This window comes from Daphnia pulicaria, chromosome 6 (genome assembly GCF_021234035.1).
Source record: "Daphnia pulicaria isolate SC F1-1A chromosome 6, SC_F0-13Bv2, whole genome shotgun sequence".
NCBI lineage: Eukaryota > Metazoa > Arthropoda > Branchiopoda > Diplostraca > Daphniidae > Daphnia > Daphnia pulicaria.
The window spans coordinates 12,916,801-12,942,028 of record NC_060918.1 but is presented as its reverse complement, the minus strand read 5'-3'; the positions used below and the strand labels follow the sequence as shown (position 1 = coordinate 12,942,028).

At 40.8% G+C, this 25,228-nt stretch overlaps 6 protein-coding genes across 12 annotated transcripts; 2 read left to right on the top strand and 4 right to left on the bottom strand.

Annotated features, from left to right (window-relative positions):
* Positions 1-1,042: 1,042 nt before the first annotated feature.
* On the bottom strand, positions 1,043-3,643 carry LOC124341877 (diuretic hormone class 2-like). 2 transcript variants are annotated; one of them, XM_046794829.1, is made up of 4 exons: positions 3,309-3,643; positions 2,686-2,712; positions 2,105-2,200; positions 1,043-2,006 (listed from the first exon to the last, which is right to left on the bottom strand). In XM_046794829.1, the coding sequence occupies exons 1-4, from the start codon at positions 3,389-3,391 to the stop codon at positions 1,838-1,840; spliced, it is 375 nt and encodes a 124-aa protein (XP_046650785.1). In that variant the 5' UTR covers positions 3,392-3,643; the 3' UTR covers positions 1,043-1,837. The 2 variants fall into 2 exon arrangements, with proteins under 2 accessions (XP_046650785.1, XP_046650786.1); XM_046794830.1 differs by lacking the exon at positions 2,686-2,712.
* A 2,612-nt stretch (positions 3,644-6,255) lies between these two features.
* Positions 6,256-10,091, top strand: LOC124342358. 3 transcript variants are annotated; one of them, XM_046795326.1, is made up of 11 exons: positions 6,256-6,375; positions 6,596-6,747; positions 6,819-6,879; positions 6,957-7,240; positions 7,301-7,514; positions 7,643-7,654; positions 7,798-7,963; positions 8,044-8,118; positions 8,203-8,342; positions 8,456-8,659; positions 9,120-10,091. In XM_046795326.1, exons 2-11 carry the CDS (start codon positions 6,644-6,646, stop codon positions 9,243-9,245), a joined length of 1,386 nt encoding a protein of 461 aa, XP_046651282.1. In that variant the 5' UTR covers positions 6,256-6,375; positions 6,596-6,643; the 3' UTR covers positions 9,246-10,091. The 3 variants fall into 3 exon arrangements, with proteins under 3 accessions (XP_046651282.1, XP_046651280.1, XP_046651281.1); XM_046795324.1 differs by lacking the exon at positions 7,643-7,654 and having other exon boundaries at positions 6,957-7,514; XM_046795325.1 differs by lacking the exons at positions 6,256-6,375; positions 7,643-7,654 and having other exon boundaries at positions 6,387-6,747; positions 6,957-7,514.
* A 731-nt stretch (positions 10,092-10,822) lies between these two features.
* On the bottom strand, positions 10,823-19,191 carry LOC124342356 (liprin-alpha-2-like). 3 transcript variants are annotated; one of them, XM_046795321.1, is made up of 22 exons: positions 18,988-19,191; positions 18,144-18,422; positions 17,997-18,086; positions 17,835-17,936; positions 17,598-17,762; positions 17,459-17,533; positions 17,066-17,386; positions 16,870-16,989; positions 16,691-16,795; positions 16,469-16,625; positions 16,272-16,393; positions 15,670-16,208; positions 15,282-15,600; positions 14,983-15,045; positions 14,613-14,663; positions 14,417-14,550; positions 14,267-14,299; positions 13,720-14,166; positions 13,462-13,656; positions 12,974-13,400; positions 12,787-12,903; positions 10,823-12,708 (listed from the first exon to the last, which is right to left on the bottom strand). In XM_046795321.1, the coding sequence occupies exons 2-22, from the start codon at positions 18,309-18,311 to the stop codon at positions 12,595-12,597; spliced, it is 3,864 nt and encodes a 1,287-aa protein (XP_046651277.1). In that variant the 5' UTR covers positions 18,312-18,422; positions 18,988-19,191; the 3' UTR covers positions 10,823-12,594. The 3 variants fall into 3 exon arrangements, with proteins under 3 accessions (XP_046651277.1, XP_046651279.1, XP_046651278.1); XM_046795323.1 differs by lacking the exon at positions 14,983-15,045; XM_046795322.1 differs by lacking the exon at positions 14,267-14,299 and having other exon boundaries at positions 18,988-19,190.
* A 234-nt stretch (positions 19,192-19,425) lies between these two features.
* On the bottom strand, positions 19,426-21,332 carry LOC124344427 (probable phosphoglycerate kinase). The gene is made up of 7 exons (XM_046797963.1): positions 21,172-21,332; positions 20,900-21,103; positions 20,694-20,838; positions 20,292-20,630; positions 19,972-20,228; positions 19,815-19,915; positions 19,426-19,753 (listed from the first exon to the last, which is right to left on the bottom strand). Exons 1-7 carry the CDS (start codon positions 21,231-21,233, stop codon positions 19,614-19,616), a joined length of 1,248 nt encoding a protein of 415 aa, XP_046653919.1. The 5' UTR covers positions 21,234-21,332; the 3' UTR covers positions 19,426-19,613.
* A 181-nt stretch (positions 21,333-21,513) lies between these two features.
* On the top strand, positions 21,514-23,105 carry LOC124344428. 2 transcript variants are annotated; one of them, XM_046797965.1, is made up of 4 exons: positions 21,514-21,852; positions 21,920-21,966; positions 22,029-22,095; positions 22,170-23,105. In XM_046797965.1, the coding sequence occupies exons 3-4, from the start codon at positions 22,056-22,058 to the stop codon at positions 22,994-22,996; spliced, it is 867 nt and encodes a 288-aa protein (XP_046653921.1). In that variant the 5' UTR covers positions 21,514-21,852; positions 21,920-21,966; positions 22,029-22,055; the 3' UTR covers positions 22,997-23,105. The 2 variants fall into 2 exon arrangements, with proteins under 2 accessions (XP_046653921.1, XP_046653920.1); XM_046797964.1 differs by lacking the exon at positions 21,920-21,966.
* Positions 23,106-23,517: 412 nt separating this feature from the next.
* Positions 23,518-24,491, bottom strand: LOC124344429 (39S ribosomal protein L21, mitochondrial-like). The gene is made up of 4 exons (XM_046797967.1): positions 24,378-24,491; positions 24,122-24,319; positions 23,743-24,063; positions 23,518-23,681 (listed from the first exon to the last, which is right to left on the bottom strand). The coding sequence occupies exons 1-4, from the start codon at positions 24,457-24,459 to the stop codon at positions 23,578-23,580; spliced, it is 705 nt and encodes a 234-aa protein (XP_046653923.1). The 5' UTR covers positions 24,460-24,491; the 3' UTR covers positions 23,518-23,577.
* Between the last annotated feature and the right edge of the window lie 737 nt (positions 24,492-25,228).

Here is a 25,228-nt window from a genome sequence, read left to right as displayed (position 1 = left end):
ATAATTACAGACAGTCGCTGTGAAATCAATCGAGGGGAACTGGGCACAAGTGATGCACAACAGGCTGTAATAATTCCCGTGTGTACTACGTATCTACTTGCCGGTACTTGCGTTCTGTAACGCAACGGTTATTCCAGAATTCAAATCAGACGATAATCCTGCTGCATCACGCATCAATAAACTTGCGTGCTGTTTACTGCGTTCAAGCAGAAGCGATCCTTTTTGTCGAAGACTAATTATAATTCGTAATGACGAACCAAATTCCCATGCGGTTCGAATGGAATAAATATAATACCAACTCAAATACATACAAGGAGGAGGAGAACCCTTAAAGTTTGACATGGTTGGCGCGGCAATTTTTCCAGCAGTCAGTCTGCAGTTATTAGAAATGTGAACCGAAATAAATATGGAAACATGCAGCATGCAATAGTCCGGATATAATTTAGCCGATCTTCTAATTCCCGAGAAATTTACCCACTGCTCTGCTGCTGCTGGTCTAATCGACAATATTATTCCATGCAATCTGTATATCTCGCAAACAATATCCAAGCAATACTTTATAATCATACGTGTGTCCTTATAAAAGAATAAGAAGAATAAAAACCGAAGCAGAAGATAAAGAAAGGAGGAAAGAGACTGATAGGGTGTCGGCAATTTCTGTCACGTTACACACGAAGAGAGAGAGGGTTGTTGTGTCGGGACTGGCTGTGGGTGGATAGTTGATCGACCGGAACAAGGAGCGAGACAAACAAGACAATCTAATCACAGCTGCGGCCGACTGAAGAAGATTCTTATTCTCTTTTTATATTGTGAAGAACGGCGATGACTATACCGTCACAGCGGGCGAGTCCATTGTCGCGCTCTCTTGAAATATACGCACTGTATATAACTCTACGAAAGACATTTGTAACCACCCAGCGCCCTTGAATACGTCCTGTCTACCGCAGCAGCAGCAACCGAATCCTTTCTCATCTCTCTGTACTATATCCCATCATTTTTATAGGTGATTTTGATTTATCAAATTGCTGGAGGGACGCGACTATTCATTTTAGAGAAGGGCGTGTATTTGTCATCTGGTGTGTATGGTGAGTCCACACAATCAACATTGAAAATATTTGAAGGAAGGAATAAAATTTGTTCTTGATTTTCTCTTTTCAATGTTATTTTTTCTTTTACTTTTCTTTTTCAAACACGAATTTCACGCCACAAGTGTTCATTTCGCGTGACGGACACTATATGAGATGAGATCAATGAATATTTGGATTCATGTAACGTGAGGCGGTCCGCGCTGTTGGTTTTCATAACATAAAGAATGGCGTGTCTTGAGGGGGGGGAGGAGGAAATCAATCAAAAATGAGGACAGTCAAAACAATTTTTGCTCTGCGTTGTTAGTGTAGGATTTGAAGTGGAACTGTTGAGGAATAACTCCGAAAGCTATTGGCAGCAGACTATATAATTTCTACAAGCATGTTACAGATGTATGTATAAGCCTATATTTACTGGGTTTGATCATTTTTGTTAAGTTGCGGTTTCAAGTAGCAAATTGTATTTTTCAACATGAACAGTAAAGGAGAGAACTGAAAATAAAAACCAGACAAATGTTGGCTCGAAATCGTTTCACAGCATTAAGCCACCACCGAAATCAATCGTTAATATATTGTATTTATATATATAGGGCCTAAATATATAAATTAGGAAGCCGATTGAAAATGACTAATAACACAGAGCAGAGAAAGAGAGAGAGAGAGAAGAGAGGCATGCATTTCTTATGTTGGGACACAGGGGGACGGGACGAAGGAAGAAAATCGGCGAGACGGCGGTCCAAGGATTTTCTTTTCTAGTTGATTGCTCCGGTCTTGACGTCTTCGGGAGTGGACTCCGTCGTGTCACGGCGCTTACGACCGGGTCCGATAGCGTAATTAGCTGCTGCTAAACCCATTAGGTGCTTAGCCGCTTGAGACCCGGAGTAGCCACGACCGAGTCCGAAATCGACTCCTCTTTTCTGGCTGAAGGGGTGCCAATCACATAAAAGGCAGAACGAAAATAGTGAAAAGAGTGAAAAGAGTTTCAATCGAGTGTCCTTCTTACTCAAGATTTCACTTACTGTTCGTAATCGGAATTGCGCAACAAGCTGCGCTCCAATCGCGTGATAACCTCCATCACGCTGTCAGGATCATCCAGATCCACTAACATAGGTCTCCTATACAATAATGTAACAAAAAGCCAAAATGTTGTTATCAATCATCAACCAATGTAAGGTTCTTGACACTAAAACCCACTCAGATTTGAATGGTAATATACACTGAATTGAACCAAAAGATTAGATTCTTATATGGGGGGAGATGTTATATAGCTATAGCACACTACATCTAAGCATATAACTTTATGAGGGAAGTGTTTTGTTTTGTTTTTTCAGCAAGACTCGACAACAAGGGTTCCCCCACTTCTAAGCCTCACTTGTGCGCCTCGAACAGGGAAAGAAATAATCCTGGCCACTTCCGGAGCATTGAGGGCACTATACAGCAGCACTGAATGAGGGTAGGGAAACCCTTCATTTATTTGATCTGGTCTTGACGTATTGGATTTGTGAGATGTATTATGTAAACGTGTGAAATCATAGCAAATATAGGAATAATATATAGAACACGAAAACTGATTTGAAAAGAGAGCTCGATTTCGTCTTACCAGAACTTCCTCCACTTCAAGCTTTGCCTGAAATAGGTACAGGTAATTTTAAGAGATCAAACACGCTATCGAGAAGATATGTTTTTTTTTTCTTTTTTCTTTTCTAAATTACAAAGGCCAACAGCATTGTTTAAGGATCAAAACGATATCAAATGTCAGCACCTAAAAGATGAGACTCCCAGCAGCTATAGACATCGATTCTACCATCATCTACCACCCTAAAAAGCTATATAGCGGAAATAGTAACATCACACGAAAACATAAATAAAAAGAAATTGTGCGTGTTGCTCTCGCGAGAAGGCATCATTAGGAGAAGGGAGCAATACATGGGCAGCAGTGTTTGCAGCAGCAGCAGGTTTACTATTTATTGTGGACAACTATACGAATGGGACCTTCGACGATTGACCAACTTTCATTCGAGGGATCATGTTTCCGCTACATCTAGCCATTAACATCACACCGAGGGAGAGAGAGAGTGCATTGCTGGATAAAAGGGAAACTTTGGTTTTGTAATGCACGGTAAAAATTGCGGCCGCTCTAATACACAGGTATACACATATAGAGGATATCGCTTTCTAATGAGTTAATAATCGAGATGATTGGAAGGAAAATGTTTGCCTTACCTGGGCGGTGCTGCGCTTCCTGGGACGATGAGAGCCAAGCAGGCCACCAACAGAAAGAATATGGTCATTACGAAGCGGGACATTTTTGGCTGTTGTTGCTTGTTATTCAGAGCGTGTGAGATTTCTAATTGGTAGGACAATCGTTTAAAGGTGGACTTTCAGCACTGGACAAGATCCTGGAAAAAAATGTCGCGGAGATATAAGGTTAAACCACTGGTCGTTGGGCGTACGTGATAATGTCGGAGTGGTCGAAGGAGAGAGAGAGAGAGAGAGAGGTTGGTTGCCCTCGTTGACTGAATCGTCCGGACCTGCTATGCCCTTCGGCATCTCGAGTCCGCCCTTTTATAAGCGGGCGTTCGGGACAAGAGGGGGAACAACCGTCCGCATCGCGGAGAGAGAGAACGTGCGGGGCGGCAGCTCCACGCCTACGCTGACGTCATACGGACACTGGGAGCTGCGTGAAGACAGTCGTCACAGCACAGCACACGCATTGCAGTGCGCAAAAAAAAGGGACGCCGAATAATTCAGTCCGGTCATCTGGCAGCAGTTGAAGGAGAAAAGGGTGGACGGCCAACTTGTCGACAACTACTTGAAGCAAAAGCTAAATATGTTAATTTCCTATCCGAAGCAAAAGCTTGCTCCCGACTCTCTCCCTCTCCCTCTATACTTTTCCGGGCTGAAACGAACTATTGCGAATGGATGCATCCTGTTTCGTCCAACTTTGTTATCAGCAGCAAACGGGCGACATCCATCATCATCGAAGCCGATTTAGCGCTCCTTATTCTATCCAGCAATAGTTTAACGATCGCGCCGGAAGAGAAAGAAGCGTGTGTCCTTATCGACCGTCGATCGCGGGAGGCATAGAAAAGAGTCATTCAGTCCGATTCACGATGAATCCCCTTGGACGAACAAGATTCATGAAAGAAATGTCAGAAATCCTGATGCCTGTAGCACAATTATATGATGGCAAGCAGTATGGCAAACATTGTGAGTTAACAATTGATCAACTTTATCCACACCATCTCCGTATACGTGCATCACTTTCATCACGACCAAGATGAACTTTGCGGTTTGTATAAGTACGAATTCGTTCATGGATACCAAAGTTCCAGATATTTTCCCTCCAAAAAAAGTTGTTCTTCTCTCGCTTGTAGTGAGAGCTTTCTGTTGGTGTAGTGTATAGTTCACAAAGTTGCTCTAAATACAGTTCAAAAGTTCTTCCCCTGTCGGGATGTATGTTCTCAGGTATAGGAGTGGCTTTGCATTAGAGTGGTAAATGGTAATATAGTTCGACGGTCCTTGGGCAGCAATCCTGAACTAGAACACAAGAGAGACTAATTGTGCATGTAATGATCTTTACCACTCTGGCGAATGAATTCACAAGAACAAATGTAGCCAATTGGACGAGCGTCATCTATACTGTAATAGTCTATTGTCTATACTACTACACTCGGAGCAAAAAAGCTAAAGGTAAATAAGTAAATCATATGTTTCTGACAATTATGTAAATAAATTAAGCTTCACATGAATGACGTCGACCATCAGTCTCAAAGTATCCAGAAACACGCCTGGTTAAGGTTCCCACTGAAGTTTGCCGAGTAGAGCGGCGAATGTGGACGGTGTGCGCAATATACCACCCAAAGTTTCACTTGTCCAAAGACTTGCACATAACACGCACATCAGCGAGTGGGAATTCATCGATGCCTATAGAGGCATACATCTTCCTTATATCTTTTTTGCTTATTCACATCCAAAGAAAGGACACATTTCTATGTGTACGTATACCCAGCAAAGGGGTTATTATTGAACTGCGGACCTGAGATTATTAAATCGACGCGTGTGTGGCGGAATCTTATACGTCGAGACCCACACACAACATATCCTCCAATTTCCTTTTCTCCTGTTAAATCCGATCCTGTAGAATACAAAAAAATGGGGTGATATTCTTTTGATTGAGGACCATTCAAGTAGGATAGAAACCCCCCTGCTTTTATAGCCTGGACTGAGCTTACATTCTCATTCACTGTGCGGTGCTATAGCTCGGCATGTTGAACACACACACGGTTTAATCTCGAGGAAACGGCTCGAATACTCTCGGACACTGCCTACTCGCTGTTTGTCCTCGTCTACCACACACCTTTCGGGATGGGAACCAACGTGAAAGCAGCGCACCTTATATACTGGATGCAGAGTTTTTATGAGGCAATCTTGTTGGGCTGCGGGAGTCTTCCCACCCACCCCCCGTATTTCATGTGGGGATATAAAAACCATCTAACCAGATTTCTAAATCGGTTCAATTCTAATATCGATTCTTCTTTCGGAGAATATGAAAAATTAGAATTGACTGTTTTGTACACAACTTAAATTAGTGTTAGCAGCAACTGCTGGTTTCGACTTTTTCGATTGATGCAGAGAGATATAATAAACTGCTAAATCAATAAACTGAGCCAACTGTCACGTTCACGTTGTGCAACAGAAAAGGAGGTGGTGTATCCGATTCAATTTGTTTTCCTTCTTATATATGTTCCATCTATAAACTGAAATGAGCACTTTCTTTAGCCAGAGGGATCACACGTGTTGGCCTCTAGCTCAATCTGCATATAGGTGTGCGACTGTACATGAATATCTGAAAAAAAAAAACTAAAATTCGACCTTATCTGAAATCTTTAAAGAATAATTGCCCTCAGAGAAATGGGAACTTTCTCTTTCATGGACGAAAGCATCCCATTACGGAAACGAAAGCTCAAACTCGTGATGTTGTTCGTTATCAACAGCGCCAACTGTTTTTGATGATTTAGTCAAGAGATTTCAGTCCAACTTTCTAATTACAAAATCACTAAACGGAGGGCTGGCAGCAGGAAACCTGTCGGAATGCACCATTCTCGTTGAATATATTTTTCCATTTTTCATTGCGTGTTATGTAGGGTGTGTTGTCAGAAATGTCGAGATCTGGCAATGCCTCTACGCCATTGAAGACGAAGCTGACCCTCCTCTTTCCTGTCAAAACTTCTTTTTTGTGTATGCTCGAATTTACTAACCACATCGGATTCAATGTATTAAAAGAAAGGTATAATACTATCATTCTATTTAGTCCAGTCTGCTGCCGAGTTCCGATGCGGTTTGCTCGGTCCTTGCCCGATTTGTGGGCGGTACTTTTTAACTGTCATTAAAGCTCTTCACGAGAAAACAGTTTCGAGCGGTGGGAACCGATTCCAAAGGTTGAAACGTAACGGGGTTTTTTCTCTCTCTTGTGCCTGTGTTCCTGTTGCGCTTTCCGCCGTATTCAGTCTTAGGATGCCGCGACTGCTACACAGACTGTTGAGATTTACCGTGGAATGAGTGGTTGGGCAGTCAAAATGCAACGCAGAGCTGCCCATCTGGGGAGTGCTGTTGCCTCCTGTGCACACGCACCAGCCCCTTATCCTTGCCGTATGGAAAAGTGAGTGTTTTTATTAGTGACAGAAATGAATTAACGATACATTGCCTAACAAAACTCTTCACCCTATACAGAGTCAAATTTGGAGTTCCATTTGATCAAATATGTAAACCAGACATTCCTGGGCCCTTGCTGGTAAATTTTATCGCAACACAGTTGTAACAATTTTGTTCATGCTTTCCACTAAAACTTGATTGGGTATAATATCTTAGGTCCTAATACTGAAGCTGAATAAAGAGGGACCAAACAAACGGGACGTGTTTCGAGCGCCCGGACACCAAGCCAACATGAAAAAATTGATTCATTTTCTTCAAACTGGGAGATTGGTGAACATTGCTAATTTCAGCGTTCACACCATCTCTTCTGTTGTCAAAAAATTTTTACGTAAACTGCCTGACGGTGTGTTCGGTGTTGAGGCTGAGAAGCAGCTATTTGATGTCCTACTGTCCTCTGGTGAATCTCCAGATTTGAAATTTAAACAAGAAGAAGTCCGAAGGTATGTCCATTCTCCAATTGTATCAATTCAGGATCTCATTTTCTGTTTCAATTCCAATAGGATTATAAGTGAATTGCCCAGGTGTACGCAGCAGCTTTTAGTGTTACTTTTCGGCACCTTTCGAGCGGTTTCCCTTTCTTCGTCATCTGCTAGCGTCGTCCCCAGCAGCGGAATGAGTAGTGAAGCATTGGGCGTATCAGTTGCACCGTCTTTTTTCCACACGTGTGTAGGGGCTGGCAGACAAGCCACAATGGATGATGTCATTCGCTTCAAGGTACTGTAGGTCAACAAAACTGTCAAACCTGTTCTCATTTCATCATCGTTTCGGCTATCACATTTTGCTTATGAAAGTTCACATTTCATTTCTAATTACCCCAACGCTCCCCTTAATTGTGGCCATAGGAGGACGTTGAGGTAATTTTCATTCGCTTTTTCATATCTGGTTTCACTTCGTTGCGCGGATTTCCTGTCTTTGGTGTGGTCTATTCTTCTTTGGCTCGACTGGGCACGATTGCGCGGATATAATTTCATTACTAAATTCAAGACGTCTACTCCAGGCAGCTACAAAGATTATGAAGTTCCTCATCGATCACTTCGGTACGTGTAATCTTTTCGGAACGGAGAACTACCGATATTACTCACGAATCACCGGCCGATGTTTGAAAATCGACGACGCCTGGATCATGGACTTTGGTCGACCGCCCAACGCCTTGCCCTTGCCCGGTATTTGCTAGCATTGCCCTTAATCACTCTTTATGCCAGCATGTTTTTTTATGCTTACTTACACAACATTCGAAAAATAGGTCCCATATCACTAGAAGCAGAAATGACTTGGCTTCAGTATGCCGCTCTTACGTGGCAACCTGCCTTTAGCATAGGTATTATTCCCTGCACAGATGACGGAGAGAAATGAAGCATGACACATGTCAATACTTTCATTTTCAACTTGAATAATCCATTAGGTGGAGGACACACCTCAGAGGACCATGGCAGCACTAGTGAATCCTTAAATATTTATCCAGAAGCTTGTGGCGGCGAAAACTCTGATATGCTGGAATCAGCACGACTCAGCGTCAGTTTAGAAGGCGACGAGAATTTCAGAGTCAGTTTTTCTATTATATTACGGCTGTTAAAGTTTGGTTCTTTTGTATTCATTCACACCAAATGTTTATTGTGTTTTTTCTTCTCTCCCTCACCTACATTCTAATTCAATAGATGGGCGCCAATTGTGGAGCAGATGTCAGTTGTCCTGAATCGCCCATAAGTAGCATCGGTAGCTCGAGCAGCGGAAGTCGAAGCAGTAGCAACAGCCAATGTCGGCATGTGGCCGCCATCAGGTCTTCGAGGCCGCTGGAAGAGCGAAGAAGTTCTCGCTCCAACATCAACGATGCCACAAAATCGCTCACCCTTCTACCTCAGGTCCGTCGTCACAACAGCTTGATTATTCCTCAGGGTTCTGGTTCTGATTCCAATTTGCTTGAAGAAGAAGAATTGCTCCTAACAGCCAGCTTTTTAACAAGCTCATCCATTGAGCCATAAGTTTTTTTTTCTCTCATTTAAATGTTTGTTTCTCTTAATCACTCAACCGTCTCGTTCATTTGCACCAGTAGTTAGTAGCGCGTTTCAATGTTTTAGATTTAAAATGTGTCGTTCTAGTTGGTAGTTCGTCCTCTTTTCTTAAAAAAAATTCAAGCAGTTTGTAATAAAAAGGGACACCCATTTTTGATTTTTGGTGATCCTGACCATTTGATTCGTGTTCCGTCCAGTTTTCTCTAGTCTTCGTTCTCACAACTAATCGGCAGTGGCACGCAATTATTAAATAAGATTTTTTTTTGTTTACTTCCTCATCTTTCCCCTATCTACCGTTGAATCCTGGCAGGTGCACGAGAGACAGACGGCACGCATGCGCACCCGCTCAGAGTGGTTTCTGTCCGGCTCTGTGCCGCCTCACTACCCGAACCACGAGACCAGCGAAGAGGTTCTGCTCGAAGACGGTCATAGTTAACCCTCTCGTGGTCTACACACACACACACACTCAGCTATGGAATACGAAACGAAACAAAAATCCTACCAAAGAGCGGTCCGGATCGACAATCGGCCGCAAACAACAAAAAAAGCACCCCTACACGCACGTACACACACACACACACTTTCAACGTATGAAGAACAAAAGGAACACACAAATTTACAAAAGAAATACTTCAAAACACGGATTGTCCCGCCAACGGAAACAAATGTCGTTCTTCGCTTCGTCTCTTAATTTTTTTTATTACTCATTCGTACTTTGAACAAACAAGGAAAAAAACACTTTTGTCGTCGAATGTCTGATTTTTAACACACAACAAATCCAGAGTGATATTTATTTATCCTGCGGATAACTGGCTTTTTATATATATACGAGTGCGACGTATGGATTGATCCTGACTGACGGTTGCTTGAACAAAAAAACGTGCGTCGACCATTTTACGTCTTATTCGTTTCAACTGTGAAGCTCGTGATCTTTGACTTAACTGCGCTCTACAAACTCTACTCCCTTATTGATGAAATCTTCTTTTCTTCTTAATCAACAAAAAAAAAAAAACTGACAGCAACAACAAATGTTCATTCCTCTGACACACCCATCTTTCGCTCTCCCCTCCTTTTCGGTATTATATAACTGTATTAACTTCGAAACTGCCACAACAGTGTTTCAAATAAGAAACTGCCCACTTTTGATGTGTCTGCCTCTGGCCAGCATAAAAATTTTCATTTGCATTTATTGTCGTTGAAAAAAAAAAGTTGTTTTTACAAATGCTCTCCGATGTTCTTCCCTCTTCTTCGGACGATGGGAAATAGAGAGAAGAGAAATTTATTTCACTCGCGGTTTTTTTGTGTTAGATCAAAATTGTTTTTGACTAATTTCTTGTTCCTCCTCTTGTCCTTCCATTCTCGACTGCTTTTCTTCTCTAAAATCTTGTATCCTGAACATGTGAGTTGGCTTTTGTCCTCACCTCTACAAAAAACCAAACAAAATTTTTTGTCTTTTCAGCGTCGAGTACAGAGAGACGATAATAATTGTCATAATAATAAAATGATGAGATGAAGAGAAACTTAAAAAGAAATTGAACAACTTTTGGGTGTTTTTTTTTTGTTTTCACATATCGCACACTGATATTTTTGTTCCGCTTCCTTTAATCGGACCGTACATCACGAGGGAGGGGGGAGGGGTTTGGAGGGAGAGATACTCATAAAAAGAAATTCTCGTAATCAAAAGTTTTACAATGAACCAAAACAAAACTCCATCTCTCGTGTGTGTCGGTTGTTATTTGCGTGTTCATGGGATATAAAAGAAAATGGGGGGGGGGGGGAGAGATAGATTGAACGAAAGGAAACGCACGGATTGCGACGGACTCGCCAATCTGTCACGCGAAGCAATCCAATAAGAAGTGTGAAAAGTGATAGTAGACCGATGATGCAGAACACGCAGTGGGTGGAGACAGTGAAGTGGTTGTTTGTGTTCGTGTGTGTATGTGGAGTGTATGTGTGTTAAACATTGAAATTAATCATAGTCAATTGACTTTCATTCTTCCGGTTTTGTTTTGTTTTGTTTTCTATAAATGTGTCTCTTCTGTGTTTTGGCGAGGTGAAGCGGGGGAGGATAATCTATGGACCGGATAGTTGGGGGAAAATAATAATACAATAAAAACGAGACACAATTTGGGAAACGGCCAAAGTACAGTGGCAAAGAAATACATCAATCGTCAGAAGAGGAAATAAAAATGCGGATGGGAGGGAAGAAAAAGAAATAATAAAAAAGGATGTATACAACAATTACAGCATTCCGTTCCCCCCAAACTAGATGCACAATAATGGGAAAGGAGAGAAAGAGTAGGCGTAAATGTCATTCTTTTTTTTTTTTAGTTTTCTTTTTTTTTTCTTTGCCAGCGACGAGTGATGCACATTTAATTAAAAATTTTGCACTGAAAGTAATGTTACATACGGTAGCCTATTCTCAAATGAATAAGACTGCTAGTTTCTTCTTTCGAGTTGGAGGAGGATACAACTTTTTCTCAGATTCGCCGTTGATAGGCTGTCTAAAAGAAACCCTACAGATTATAATTATGCAGCTTTTTTGGTAACCTTTGATCAAGTGAATTGTTAGTATTATTATGTTATTACGACAGAAGTGACGCGCTCAAGAAAACAAGTATTTACACACACACTGGATCTTTAGTTGCTGCTCAAGTAATTTAATGGAAAAAGAAATTAAAGAGAAACAAATTTAATTTAAATCGATACTCGGATGAGACTGGGGGAAGTGGAAAGTCGCTTTTTCTCAAAAATGGCACCAACTGCCAACTACGTGAATCAGTATTGGCATTCTCAATATAAAACTAAAAAGTGTAAATATTTCTTGTTATAATTTAAAATAAAAGAAAAGGAAGGACATTCAAGTCAAGTCCGTGGCGAACTAGACACGTTCATTTCTTTTCTTTTACGACGGAGGGTACGAGAAGATTCGAAAGGAAGGGAGGCAACGAATCGGGAACGCTTTCTACTCTTAGTTTCACATCTTGATCCCCAGAGCGGATTCCTTCTCTCACATACGCCAACAGAGCATCACCATTTTCAATCGGTAGTCAACGTTCCTTCATACGCCTTAAATTAACGGGGGGAAAAATCGCGCACAGAACATGCATTACGTTAGCATTTTTTTGTGTGTGTTTTCTTTTAAAGTTTTTTTTTTTTGTTTTTAGTTACCATGGAGAGGTACTGGCTTAGACTTAGCTATTTTTTAGTTTTTGTTTGAATAGAAATAAGGGCCTCTACGACGATCATTTTGACACATTGAAAGAGAATATTAATAATTAACACAGGGATGGATGAAAAGGAGATGGAGGGAAGAATAGACGTGGTGAACGAGGTGATGCTAAAACACGACGAATGTACATGTAGCGTGAATTGGATGAGAGACAGGAGCTATTGAGGAGAGGTCAACTCCTACATTTTTAAAGGGGGAAACAAACACACGTGAAACCTGGATTTTTTTCTTCTTCGGTAGATATTTTTGTAGCTTTTAATTTTTTTTTTTTTATCTTCTTCTTTGCACTGGCTATGTTATTTCTTTTAAGAGGATATTTTGACTTTTCATTTTGGCCCTACACTTTCTGATCTGGCTTTTTTTAATAGTCTGATTTGGGAACTTGAAGGATTTTCTTTAGGTAAACGAAACATGACTTGCTGTGTGAAATAAGCGGACATAGATAATAATATAGACAGGTCCGCTGTGAAATAAGACGGATATTAAAAGAGGAGGAGAAGGTTATCTTTTCTTTTCTTTATAGAGAATAAGACGAATGGAACACGTACTGCTATCAAGCCAAATGTGTGGACGTGTGCTGTTGGTTAATGAACTCAGATCCGTCCTGGGTACGCTCAGTAATGCAGGCCAATAAAGCACCAAACTCGCGTTCCACCACTTGTCTCGCCTGGTGAGCAAATAAAAAGAAATCGACCCGCTGCTGCGGTTTACCGAATTGAGAACACTCAACGTGACGCTTGGTTACCTGGACGTTCTGGGTAGGAATTTGTAAAGCCAATCCCATCGCATTGCTGTCGAAACTCTCATCCAGCGCCAATAGGGCGCCATGTACTCCAGATTCGAGCAGATGATTGGCAAATTCCTGAAGACATCGGCACGGTTTGAATAATGTCTCAATGATACTAAAAAACCTGTTTAATATTTCATGTTACCTTGAGACCAATGGCGGCTACCCAACGAATGACTCGTTCATTGGTCCAAACGAGAACGTCGCGACTCTCATTGTCACTATCTGCTTGTCGTCGTCGTTCTTCTAGCAAGCGACGGTCGTAATTGAGACGCTTCAGCAGCAACGTGCCGTATTGAAGGCTAGTTCGATGGAAGGCATCAACCATCTTGAGCTGTCCGCGGAGCTCGCGCTTCGTCAGGTGGTCCAGCATACGAGCATCCACTAGCGACTCCATGAAGGCCGATCGGTATTGAGTAAGACCGAGGGATGGGAGCCAATAATGCCCGACCCATGTGTGATTCATGTCGCCAAAGGCCAACGTGGTTCGGGCCGTACGAGGAGCCGACGGCGAGGTGAGAGTCACCATCTCCTGGATGGCCAGTCGCAGCTTCAACCGGTGAAGGGGGTTGCTACATGACAGAATTTTGGAAATTAGATATTGAAATCAAACTACAATCATCAACGTAGTACCTAATGCCAATTTCCCGCTGGATTTCCGTGTCTGAAAGTGCCGACATAATGGCTCCTGATTTAACATTGGCTCTGCAAGCTGCAACGTACCAGGGTGGCATGCCCACCCACAATTCCAACCAAGCTACAACTGTAGGACCGTTCCACAGAGCAAACGGTGTTCCAGCTTTCATAGCTTCCGCCAGCAGTTCATGCCTGAATGGAAGCGAGAAATATGTTTAGCTTTGGCTCGAAAATTGGAAAAGAAATATTTCATACTTTCGCTTGATTCGACGATCAAAGTCTTTCTGACCCAACGCCGGTGTGCCGGTAGGAGTCGGTGTGGCCGACAATGGAACTCCCCATTCGGGATCGACGTTCAGACCCATGCTAAGAGAAGCGATGGTATCTCTCGCACTAGTCTCATCGTTCCGACTGGCCAAAGGAGACATGGCCCCACTGGTTGACGAGAGACTATCTTTGCTACTCTTGCCAGTCTTCTCCTTCTTACTGCTGAAGAATTTGCCCAGCGAAGATTTAATTCCTTTCTTCTTATGCTGCTCCGCTCGTTGACTCTGCGGCTGTTGTTGCTGTTGAAGCTGGATCGACGACGCAGACGGAGACTCGGCAGCATTAGGCATACCCGTCGGTCGCTGGTACAGACCGACTGGAGCTAACGAATCCTGGCTAGATGTAATTGAAGGGATGCTTTCGCCCAGTGAACTCCTAATGCCAACCGACAATTCAAAATGTTAGGTATATTTCTTTAAAAACAAATCAATGGCGAAGATCATCATGCATCATGCTACTCAGTAGTTTAAAGCACCTGAGGTGATCCGAGTAATCTTTTGTTCGTTTACTTTTGTCCAAAGCAGCGAGGGAAAAAGATAGTTTGTTAGCATTAGCGGTTAGTGACGTCAAGATACTCTTTTCTCATAATTAGCTAATGATATTTGTACAGGAGAAACGAAATTACCTTCGCATTTCATCGGAAGTCATTGCCAGAGCTTGTTGGATGCGGTCCAGACGAAGGGAACGCGAATCCATCTGAGATTCATTTAATTGACCCTGACTGAGCGATGGATACTGGAATGAGGGTGTCGACACTTGCTGTAACGTCACAATCAAGAAAAATGTATCACTAAAGTAAAGTTATGTTTGATTTCCCTTACCGTATTGGGTAGAGAACTCTCAGGAGATGCAGAAGTGTAGGCCCATCCCATCTGTTTCGGAAAAGAAAGAGACAAAAACAAGTGTGGAATGAGGTAACATTCAAAGATGAAACAATTCGTGTGAGTGAAGCCAATCCACATGCGTTTAGCTGCTAAGAGGCGATCAGTTTTTGAATTAGTTTCATGTTGAAAAATACAATGCAGCTAGCCAAATGTTTGCCACGCAGTTGCTAGTGGTCCCACAGGGGGGGGGGAGGTTGAGTTGGCAAATAAAGGCACATGCTACCATTCACAAGGGAGGGATGTTGTGTTGCGTAAATTATGATTATTTAAAAATTAAACAAATGTCTTTGAGGCATGGAAATTGTACCGCTTGTCCTGATGACCACTCAGCCAGTGTTTCGTATAGGTTGATGTCTCGGCTTCTAGGGATCTATAGTTTTATTTTGATAGATCATCAAAATGAGCAACGGATTTTGTTTGTACACTTTACGATTCAGTCTCACAGATATGTTCACACGCCACACAGGTGGTGAAATGCAACCTATAGTTGTGCTACCAATTAATTGGATTACCTGGCTTCAACATCTTGTTTGCCGGTGGTTGACTTTTTTACGAATTTATAGAATGACTAGTAACTAACGATAGTGATTTTAAAAAGATTCTTACCGTGTGAAATTTATGAAGGTAGTCTCGTTGGGGTGAAGCAGCGGCGTTATTCCCAGGATTTAGTTGGGCAGTTAATGGTGAAGAAGAATTGCTAGCATTTGGATTGTTGTTGTATCCAGCGGCTGAACTTGAAGGAACAACCGGACTGTGATTGGAAGAAGTACCGCCAGCTCCTCCGCTCCCACCGCTCACACGAGGAGTGGATCGGCCACTGCCTGTCACCGGAACGTGATTCGTCACCAAGTGGTCGAGACTGCTGACTCGATATTCAAGCTCTTCGGCTCGAGCTACCGTATTATCCTTTTCCTCTTGAATCAATCTTTACAAAAAAAAATTAGAGTTAACTGGAATTCACAAAAAAAAAAAAATAAAACTTTTGTCAAAAAACCTAATCTCTTGATTGATGGCGTCCAATTGCTCCTGTAGCATAAGAGCCAGAGTCTGGGCGTCCGTGTGGCTAGAAGGAGAGAGCATAGCTCCCAGATCGGCCAGATCACCGAGGTCGTTTAGATAGCCTTGATGATGATAGTCGTGACCCGCATCCATCATACCTCCCTCTTGTGGACTGTCGCGCTCGTCTTGATCTTCTAGTTCATCTTCATCATCTTCATCCCCCATTGCTCGACTGTTTACCCGCACATCACTCATATCGCAATTGCGTCCGGAATCTAAGCCCATGGATGGAGAGGTAGCATTGTTGAGTCCCCACTGATCACCTTCATCCATTCCACGTACACCTTTACGGGCTTTTGGCAACCGAGGTAAGGAACGCGTGTCAACGAACGACGTTTCCATTGGGTGGGGCGAGAGGGAACGAGTCAACTCGTCCGTCTGCTGAATATTAAGGGCAATTTCTTGTTGGAGAAGTTGGCGCCGCACGCCGTCCATCTCTAAACGCGATTTGTTCAGTTCTTTCAAGATTTCGGCCTGAAAATCAATGAAAATTGTTAGCATTTCTCTCGAGATTTCAAGAACAAATAAAAACTTCACCTTTTCCTTAAGCGAATCTTCTAGACACTTTCTTGATTTATCTAGATCTTGCGTTAGGTGATTTTTCTCTTCTAGCGCCGACATACGCTCTTTGAGATGAACTTGCAACCGGTCGTTTGATTCTATTTGTATTGTTTGTTTTTCAAACAAAAATTAAAAAAATTATACATTAACGCAATTATGCATAATGAAGTTACCTTGTAAAAGCTTATCAACAGTTGAGGATAGACGTGAATTATGTTCCTCGTTAATCCTCAGTCTCTGCTGCAACTTAGCCACTTCAGTTGACTTCTCTTCTAATTGGCTTTCCAGTCTCTGGATGCGATCCTCAGCCGTACCGTGGCGCTCTTGAACCTTTGAATCATAATGCTAATCGATAAGCGAGATGAACATGAAGGGTTTTGTTAAACATAATTTACTTGAGTTAATTCATGCTGGACCTCGGGTAGTTTTGAGAGCTGGGTAACTTTCTGATCAGCCAGCTCCAATTTCTCTTCCATAGTGCGGACCCTGTCCTCTTGCAACTATGTAAAGTAATTGATAAAATCGGATTATATGACGAATTCTAATAAAAAGTTAACGAGCTAAAAACCCATACCTTAAGTTGTGCGTCTTTATTACGCAGCTCTTGCTCTAATCGCTCGTTCAAGTCGTGAAGAGACGTTGATTCACGTTGGGCATTCAAGTATCGTTTCTCTAATGTAGCAATGCGCTCCTCCTGATAGTAATGAAGTGTAGAAAAATGATTTGAGCATTAAATATTACAATTTCATGGGAACAGTTATTAAATGAACCTGATCTTGGTTTTGCGCGCTCTTCTCGTGAAGATCACGTTGAAGTCGGGCCTGTAACTCCTGACTTCTCTGGGCATCCCTCTGAGCAGCACGAAGAGCTTCTTCAGCTTCCAATAGTCTCCTTTGTAAAACCGTCAATTCGCTACTTTGTTTCTCCAACGTTGATTGCAGTTCCGTCATTTTACTAGCTTCAGCTGAAACTTCGGATGTTCCATTTGTCGCGTTAGTTGCGTCACTAGTACCACTCTCACCAGCCGCACCACCATTTCCATCCGTGCTGGTGTGCGTCACTGACATGGACCCATTCTTTAAATGTTGTAACTGCAAATGCAAATACCACATCAAAGTTAACACCAACTACAAAAAAGAAAAAGACGATTATTTAGGACCCACTTCTTCTTTGGTAGTTGTTAGCTCTTCTTCGAGACCGGCTGTCCGTTCTAACGCCACCCTCAATCGTTCGCGAACCTACAAATAACGGATGAGTTAGAGTCTTCTAGTTTGTTCAATATTTTCATTTAAAAAAAGTTACCTTCTCATCCAAGGCTTTATGATGCTCAAATAATGACTTAAGCGCCTTCAGGACTTCGACTTCGGAAGAAACACCTGCACTATTTGCTGCTTGTCGCTTGACAACCGTCATTCGCAAAGATCGTTCATGGCGGGACACCAAGCATTCCAAGTGTTCCAACAGAAGCTATAATCAGAGTAACAACATATTTAATGAGTACGTTGTTGGCATTTGATTTCTTATAGCTATATATTATACCCTAGTGTTGTTCCTCTCAGCTTTGAGTTCGGTAATTTCTTCGTCTTTTTCCAGAAGCTGTTCCCTAGACTGGGCCAGCTCTTTAGTTAATGACGCCAATTCCTACAAGTTATGAAAAATAAAATAACTTTTTATTCCTCAAACCTTTTTCTTGAATTTTACCTGAGGTAAAGATGCGGCCATCTGGCGTTGAAGGCAATCCCGTTCTTTTTCTGCATCAGCTAATCGAGCTTCCAGCTCTCCCATACGATCCTAGATAAGACTCAAATGATGAAATACACTAAATCATGAGGTGAATAGAGAACATACTTGTGCATCGCGCAGAGAATCTACTAGCCGGTCTCTTTCATCCAGCATAGAGACCATAAGCTGTTCAAGGTTTCCTTCTTCCCCTGACAGCAGTTGGGAGGATCTTTGTGATAGTTGGCTGGCATCTTCTGTAATAGTAGGCATCACATCACACATCATGTTCCACATTTTTGTGGAACTAATATAATTGGTATTTATTAAGTTTGAGGACTAAGATCAGCAACAATTCAAGAAAGGTCCAGAGTTGGCAATGTTATGGATTTGATGTCGGCACAAAATCTAAAAGAGTATAAAACAATGAGATAAATATAGTAGATCTGTCAAAACATATAAGAAAAAACATGATTCCAACATTATTTCAACATAGTTTTTAACATTGCTTAGACAATATATGGGAATTGGTAGTATTAATTCAGATTATTATGCAAAGCCTTTTGGGTTATAACCTTCTTGCATTCACACATTATACCGCCAACACAAATATAAATGTGAAGGATGTTAACAATTTAACTTACAATTTGGAAAAAAAAGTTGTATGGGAACTTGCACTAACAATAAACAATGCATAGAATTGCAACTTGGATAATAGAAAGGTGCTATTGGCTTGTTAGTGTTTGTATTTACAACCCAACCCGTAACCTAGCTTCATGTAAAAGGAATAATGCTTGATTCTGCATATCATCAACTTTTATGCTGAATTCTGAATCATATCACTTATGATAACACAAAATGTAAATTGTGATGTATCACACATCTGGATCAAGGGGTTTACGAAAGAAAAGCGTTTGTTTTCTGTGCGGCTTCGAAGCTAGGCAACAAGAGAAATAACTGTTTAGATCCTTACGAGGCAATGTGCTCCGACAGAATCACGTAAACGAGATAATCAGGAAAATATCATTTTCACTTCAGCACAATCTTGGCCGATGATGAACCGAATGTCGCACGTAAGAAATAATTAATGTTTTCCAGTTTAAACAACTTCTGTCAAAACCAAGACTTCGCCGTCAAGCCGCCATATTTGACTTTGACGTCACAGTAGTCACGTGACCTGTATGGTCGTTCGTAGAGTACAGACGAAAACGCTCGTACAGTTTAACACGGACCCGGCTCTCGTCGTCGTCGATTTTCCTATTAACATTCTACTTTCTCTTATGGGATATATCCCTATATTTTATGTGAAGTTTTTATCTTATCACATACCAGATAGACCTACTACTGAGCTTGAATGAATTTTACAATTTAAAGATTTATAATGACATACAACACAAGAAAAGATTTCATCTTTCAACTAACGATGTTTATTAGATATTTGACTTGAAATTTCAAATAATTCATGCAAAACATAAACTGGATTACAGAATGAAACATTTAATTTAGAACCATTTCTTTTTACAAAATCTCTACTAAATTGCCAATTGAAAGAACGACTGATGCTTGGGTTTGATTAAAATTTAAGAAGTGACACCATATTTATGCATCAGAAAGCGCGGCGACGCCTGGCAGAACTTTGCCTTCCAACAACTCTAGAGAGGCTCCACCTCCAGTAGAGACATGGCTAACCTTGTCCTCTGTTCCCCATTTGGCAGCGCAGGTCGCTGTATCTCCTCCACCTTTTCAATCAAATAAAAATAAACAAATTTATCTTATAGAAAAACCGGGGAAATAGTTTACCAATGATAGTAGTGGCGCCGTTTTGGGTCGCAAGAACAACAGCATCCATGACAGCCTTTGTACCAGTCGCAAATTTCTCGAATTCAAAGACTCCCACAGGTCTACAGAAACACAGTTAGTAACTGTAGCATACATAATCCGGTCACGCTATTATTACCCGTTCCAAACAATTGTTTTGGCTCTTTGGATTGGGTCTACAAAGTGTGCAATTGTATTTGGTCCACAATCCAAGCCCATCCAACCTTCGGGAATTCCAGACTCAACGCTGGCGGACTGTGTAGCAGCGTCCTCAGCAAACTTGTCTGCGCAAGTAAAGTCGACAGGAAGATGAAGCTTCACTCCATTTTTCTCTGCTTTGGCTACCAAATCCTTGACTATTTTGGATCCTTCCTCGTCGAACAACGAGTTACCGATCTGTTTGTCGACAATTGTTAGTCATAGGCTGTTTTCCTTCTGGGCTCACACATTTTTTTTTACCTGCATGCCGTTGATGACTTTCAGGAAAGTGTACGCCATGCCACCACCGATGATCATTTCGTTAACTTGGTCAAGCAAGTTGCCAATCAACTGGATTTTATCCGCAACTTTAGCACCACCAAGAATAGCCAGGAATGGACGTTCAGGGTTATCAAGTGCTTTGGCGAAATAAGCCAACTCTTTCTTCAAGAGGAAACCGGAAGCTCGAACATCGAATCCAGTTCCCAACATCGAGGCATGAGCTCGGTGAGCTGTTCCGAAAGCATCGTTGATGTAAACATCACCCAACCGGCGCAGGGACTCTTGGAATTTTTGAACGTCCTCTTTAGCAGCCTTTATCTGAAACATCAGTTCAATTTCTGATAAAGTTTATGTCACTTTAGTTTCAATATACCAACATACCTTATTTCCAGCAGCATCAACACCTTTGCCTTCTTCTTCAACATGGAAGCGGAGGTTTTCAAGAAGAATGACTGAGCCTTGGGCTGGGTCAGCACAGGCAGCCTCTACATCAGCTCCAACACAATCCTCCAGGAAAGTGATTTCCCTGTTTTGAACAATAACTATTAATCTTTAGTGTTTCAAACTTATCACCAAGGAATACTTGCCTGTTCAACAATTCCTTAAGAACTGGTGCAACGGGTTTCATTGAATACTTGTCTTCCTTATGACCATCAGGGCGACCCAAGTGAGACATTAAAACAACACTCTTAGCTCCTTGCTCAAGTGCATATTTAACAGTATCAAGAGCTGCAACAATACGCTGGGTATTAGTAATGGCTCCATTTTTCATGGGAACGTTGAAGTCCACCCTGAACGAAAGAGTGCCGGAAAATTAAATAAGGTTAAAGTATATAGATAGAAACAATATTTTTGGTACCTAATCAAAACTCGTTGTCCAGACAATGGGACTGAATCGATGCTAACTTTCTTCAAAGACATTTTAATTTTTGACTAGCAAAGAATTTTCTTGAACAAACGTTATTGACCGGGTTCGGGATAGAGACTGTCTTTTCTGAGAGTTTTGGTAGTACTAGTAGACGACAGAGGGGGATTCAAGGTGAGCGCAAGGTGACATTTGTTTTCTATTTTTATTTCATTTTTATCTTTTATTACTTGCTTATACTTTATTCATTAAGATTTCTGAAAAGTTATCGTAATTTTTTTCCTTCTAAAATTTTACATCCCCAAAAAGAAATTTTGGTGGTAAAATAACTTTTTGCAACCCTGGATATGGGCCTATTGATTTGCAATTTCGCAAGTGACACATTTCATTTCAATTCGATGAAAGAGTAAATTTTTAATTTTAAAAGTATTTGTATTCAATTCGTGATTGGAGTCCAGATTTCATCATATCAGGAAACCATAAAAACACACAAAAATAAATTTTTTTTATTTGGGGTATTGCATCGTAGCCGCCCGCCGAAGAATCTACCTATATGTTGTTGTGAAAATTGAAAAAAATCAAGCATCATGGCGGAATCTCTAGCCGTTTTCCCATGAAGTGATCCATAAAAGATTCTTGGACGGATGAGAAGTTTTACCATTTGGAATTGTGTTGGTAAGATCTGTTGTCAGGGATTTTAATTTTTGTTCAATTTAGTTATAGACTTGTTGTTTATCTAAAGCGTCCAGGATGAATCTTTGGTGCATCTTTTATTTACATCATTATTAAGTGTTTACTACTGAAGACATTTATCAAAAAGCATTTTTAAATATTCTTATTATTAATGTTAGACATATGCTGTTGGGAATAAAGACATCATGGAAGTTGATCAGATCTGGAATATCTTCGAAAGTCAGGGTAAAATCATCTAAACACCTTGTTGTATTTAATTTGATATACATTATTTAACTAAATAATTTTACAATGCTTAGGCCTGAAGCTGCCAGACTATCTGATCAAACTACTTTTGTGCAGTGGATATGATAATCTACAATCTCTATGTAAATTGACCTCTCACCAACTAATTGAAGAATTAGAAAATTATGCAACAGATTGTTTGGATGCTTCTGACTTGGGCTTCTCTGAATCTGAAGCAAAATATTACTTCAGTAATCGAACAATGAAATTTAACATTCTCCCAGGACACAAGCATCTACTTGTTACTGCAGCTGAAATGGCCGCAAAGCTGATACAACATTCTGACAATGAAGATGAATGTGAATTTGAGAAATTACCTATAGAAAATGATCAATCAATAATGGTTGATGATAAACCAAGTCAGCACAATGGTCTACATTTTCTTTCAGAGTTTTCTTCTCTTGGAAGTCGTAATAAAACTCCAAAATCTACTATACCATCAAATAGTCATTCTGAGCCGATTGCATCGGTCGAAGAAGAGCAAAATTCGTTGATAGAATTCCTAAAAACATGGATCGCTCGGAAAATTCTATCAGGACTCTTAGCACCCTTCCTTTTCGATGTTGACTACAGAGTACAAGTATATCGACCGAAATCGAGCAATCAGTCAAGTCGGACAGACATTTATTCGTTTGTCTGCCTTCGCTGCAACACGACGATAAGGGCATTCAAGCGACCAAATGGTCAGAATTGGAATGCTGCAAATGTTTGCCGCCACATTACCACCGTTCATTTTCTGGCAACATCAAAATCACCCAAAAAATTAAACTACCACGTCTCAAGCCTTTCGACGCCGCCCCTCTCCGACTCGTCGCCAAATGAACAAGATCCTCTTAATTAATTATATAATGCTTTAATATGTAATGATTGTGGGTAGCAATGTTATAGGAACGGCAGCGTTTCACACGAATCGTTCGTTTCCGCAATAAAGAAAAAGTTTAACTGTCCTAATTTAAACAAACTTTAAACGCTGTTCATATTAAGCTTATTTTTACTTTCTTCCCACCCCCTTCCTTAGAAAAAAAAAAATATGTCAGTTGCTAACGGTCACCCCCTTTTGTTTGGATACATCCATCGCCCTCTTAAAAGAATGCCGGAAGGTTTTGCAAAGCTTCACCACGCCCATGTAATTAAAGCTTTCTGAATTCGCTTAACCATATTGCCGACCAGTACGATGAAGAAAAAAGAGGGATTAACCACCGCGCTTAGTTGGTATATTTCTTTTTCCAGCTCTTTACGGATTCAAGGTAAATGATCGCCTTATTTCACATCATTCCATTCATACGAAGTGATGAAAATTCAAGATTATCCTCCAAGAAAGTTGGCCGGCGGATGTACACTTTACTGATTCAATGCGGAGAGTTATTTGCTAGTATGTATTGTTCCAGAACTTCAGCAACTTATGCTAAATTTTATTCACATTCAAAAAATTCTTCCATCGACACCTTCGATTTCGGGGCGCTGGTCAACCAGACCCTCAAGGCGAACACAGTTGATTCTCATAATCGAGAAATGACTTCTGCAAACTATAATAGGGGAGATATGAATATTTATATTGATTTACCAAAATATTAAGATAATAATTACAGTTGATGCTTCTAGTGTTCTTCCTTCTTCTATTCCGAAAAACAGTTTTGGTGTGTGTGAGAGACTTTTCAACCACTGTGGCTTCTACTCTCACCAAGTCAGGGCGAAGGAGAGGTCGCCCTATCAAGGTGAAATCTCTTGAGCCAAGGAGGAGAACCTTTTCGGCACGAATAACATCCCCCACATCAGCAGGGTGTGCTCCTTCAATCATAATGAGATCACCATCTGTCACTCGTCTTTGCTTGCCAGCCAAATGGATTACAGCAAAAAGTCTTCCATGGGAATTTAATTCTATCTGACTGTTGACTTTTGCAATAGTTTCTACAAAAGAAAAATTGTAAGATGTTTATCTTGTGGACTTGTGACGATTGTGAATCACCTTTGGTGATGGCGATTTCAGATTCATGCTGATTTTCCAAGACCTCTTGTTGTGGCTTTGCTGAGGTTGGTTGTGAAGCATTTAACTTTGTTCCTTCAAAATTATTGGATGCCTCTGAACGTAACATGCGGATCGCACATTTCTCAATAGCTTGAGCTTGCAAAACATAGTTTGCAGAGGAAGTACAATTTATGATACCTAAACAAACCCAAAATATTAATAACAAATCATTATTGATTAATAATCCTGAAAATACCATTTGGCCTCAAAGATTTTATTGGTGTTATTTGCAATTGAGATAATTTTGACAACACATTTCTAAACATGAGGGCCGCCATGTTTAATTTTTTGTTGATATCGATTTAAGCAAGAAATCGATCTCTAACGAAAAATTGATCATTGCTTTTTTGACCTGAGATGAAAAATTGAGTGGTATTTTATCAGGGAGGCAATCTTTCTTTTCCCTGTATAAAAGAATTCAGCAATAACATTTTTGTTTTTCCTCATTAAACATTTCAGGGCATCAGAGGGGTAGCTTTCTTTTGACATCAACACAAGACGGCTTTAAGGTCAGCGCACAATCAGCTATTTATATCGGCTCAAGATATAACCGTATAGCCTATGAACTCGTGATAAATGAGTTAGACTATTTTATTCTATTTATTGAATGCGGTTGTGAATTCTTGGTTGCGACAAATTTAGAGGATTGCGATTATAAACCAGTTATTCGCAATTTGTGTGTCTTAAAATATCCCTTAACGCGGAATGTGTTTTTGTTTGTTGATGTGTCTTGTGAAACATTTGATAAATTGCGTAAAAATCAAGTTTCATTTCCCGCGTGAAGGAGTCATTGCCCGATTAACTAAAGTAGCTACCGCCATCTATTAACGACATTGACGCTGGCTCTGGCTCCCTAATAAGGAAGTTAAGTTGAGTATAATTGGGTAAAAAGTAATTAATAACGACTTTTTTAGAGTAAAATTCATTCGACCGACGAATAATAGGTAAGACTTTTGTTTCATATTTGCAAAAGTGGTCTGTCAACAGTTTTAAATGACGTCGTTAAAAGAATAGCGCGGCAAAATTGCGGCAACCTATTGCCGTATT

Excerpts from the sequence above, each read along its gene's own strand:
- LOC124341877 (XM_046794829.1), bottom strand. The coding sequence starts at position 3,391 with ATGTCCCGCTTCGTAATGACCATATTCTTTCTGTTGGTGGCCTGCTTG. Across the intron at positions 2,201-2,685 it reads TTGAAGTGGAGGAAGTTCTG|GAGACCTATGTTAGTGGATC; the intron begins GTAAGACGAAAT and ends ATTATTGTATAG. Across the intron at positions 2,007-2,104 it reads CGCAATTCCGATTACGAACA|CCAGAAAAGAGGAGTCGATT; the intron begins GTAAGTGAAATC and ends GCACCCCTTCAG.
- LOC124342358 (XM_046795324.1), top strand. The coding sequence starts at position 6,644 with ATGAGTGGTTGGGCAGTCAAAATGCAACGCAGAGCTGCCCATCTGGGG. Across the intron at positions 7,515-7,797 it reads ATGATGTCATTCGCTTCAAG|GCAGCTACAAAGATTATGAA; the intron begins GTACTGTAGGTC and ends CGTCTACTCCAG. Across the intron at positions 8,343-8,455 it reads AAGGCGACGAGAATTTCAGA|ATGGGCGCCAATTGTGGAGC; the intron begins GTCAGTTTTTCT and ends CTAATTCAATAG.
- LOC124342356 (XM_046795321.1), bottom strand. The coding sequence starts at position 18,311 with ATGTGGAACATGATGTGTGATGTGATGCCTACTATTACAGAAGATGCC. Across the intron at positions 17,534-17,597 it reads ATAAAGCCTTGGATGAGAAG|GTTCGCGAACGATTGAGGGT; the intron begins GTAACTTTTTTT and ends CGTTATTTGTAG. Across the intron at positions 15,601-15,669 it reads GCCATCAATCAAGAGATTAG|ATTGATTCAAGAGGAAAAGG; the intron begins GTTTTTTGACAA and ends TTTTTTGTAAAG.
- LOC124344427 (XM_046797963.1), bottom strand. The coding sequence starts at position 21,233 with ATGTCTTTGAAGAAAGTTAGCATCGATTCAGTCCCATTGTCTGGACAA. Across the intron at positions 20,229-20,291 it reads AAGTCATCAACGGCATGCAG|ATCGGTAACTCGTTGTTCGA; the intron begins GTAAAAAAAAAT and ends GTCGACAAACAG. Across the intron at positions 19,916-19,971 it reads AAAACAATTGTTTGGAACGG|ACCTGTGGGAGTCTTTGAAT; the intron begins GTAATAATAGCG and ends GTGTTTCTGTAG.
- LOC124344428 (XM_046797964.1), top strand. The coding sequence starts at position 22,056 with ATGGAAGTTGATCAGATCTGGAATATCTTCGAAAGTCAGG. Across the intron at positions 22,096-22,169 it reads GAATATCTTCGAAAGTCAGG|GCCTGAAGCTGCCAGACTAT; the intron begins GTAAAATCATCT and ends TACAATGCTTAG.
- LOC124344429 (XM_046797967.1), bottom strand. The coding sequence starts at position 24,459 with ATGGCGGCCCTCATGTTTAGAAATGTGTTGTCAAAATTATCTCAATTG. Across the intron at positions 24,320-24,377 it reads AAAATCTTTGAGGCCAAATG|GTATCATAAATTGTACTTCC; the intron begins GTATTTTCAGGA and ends GGGTTTGTTTAG. Across the intron at positions 24,064-24,121 it reads TGAAATCGCCATCACCAAAG|AAACTATTGCAAAAGTCAAC; the intron begins GTGATTCACAAT and ends TTTCTTTTGTAG.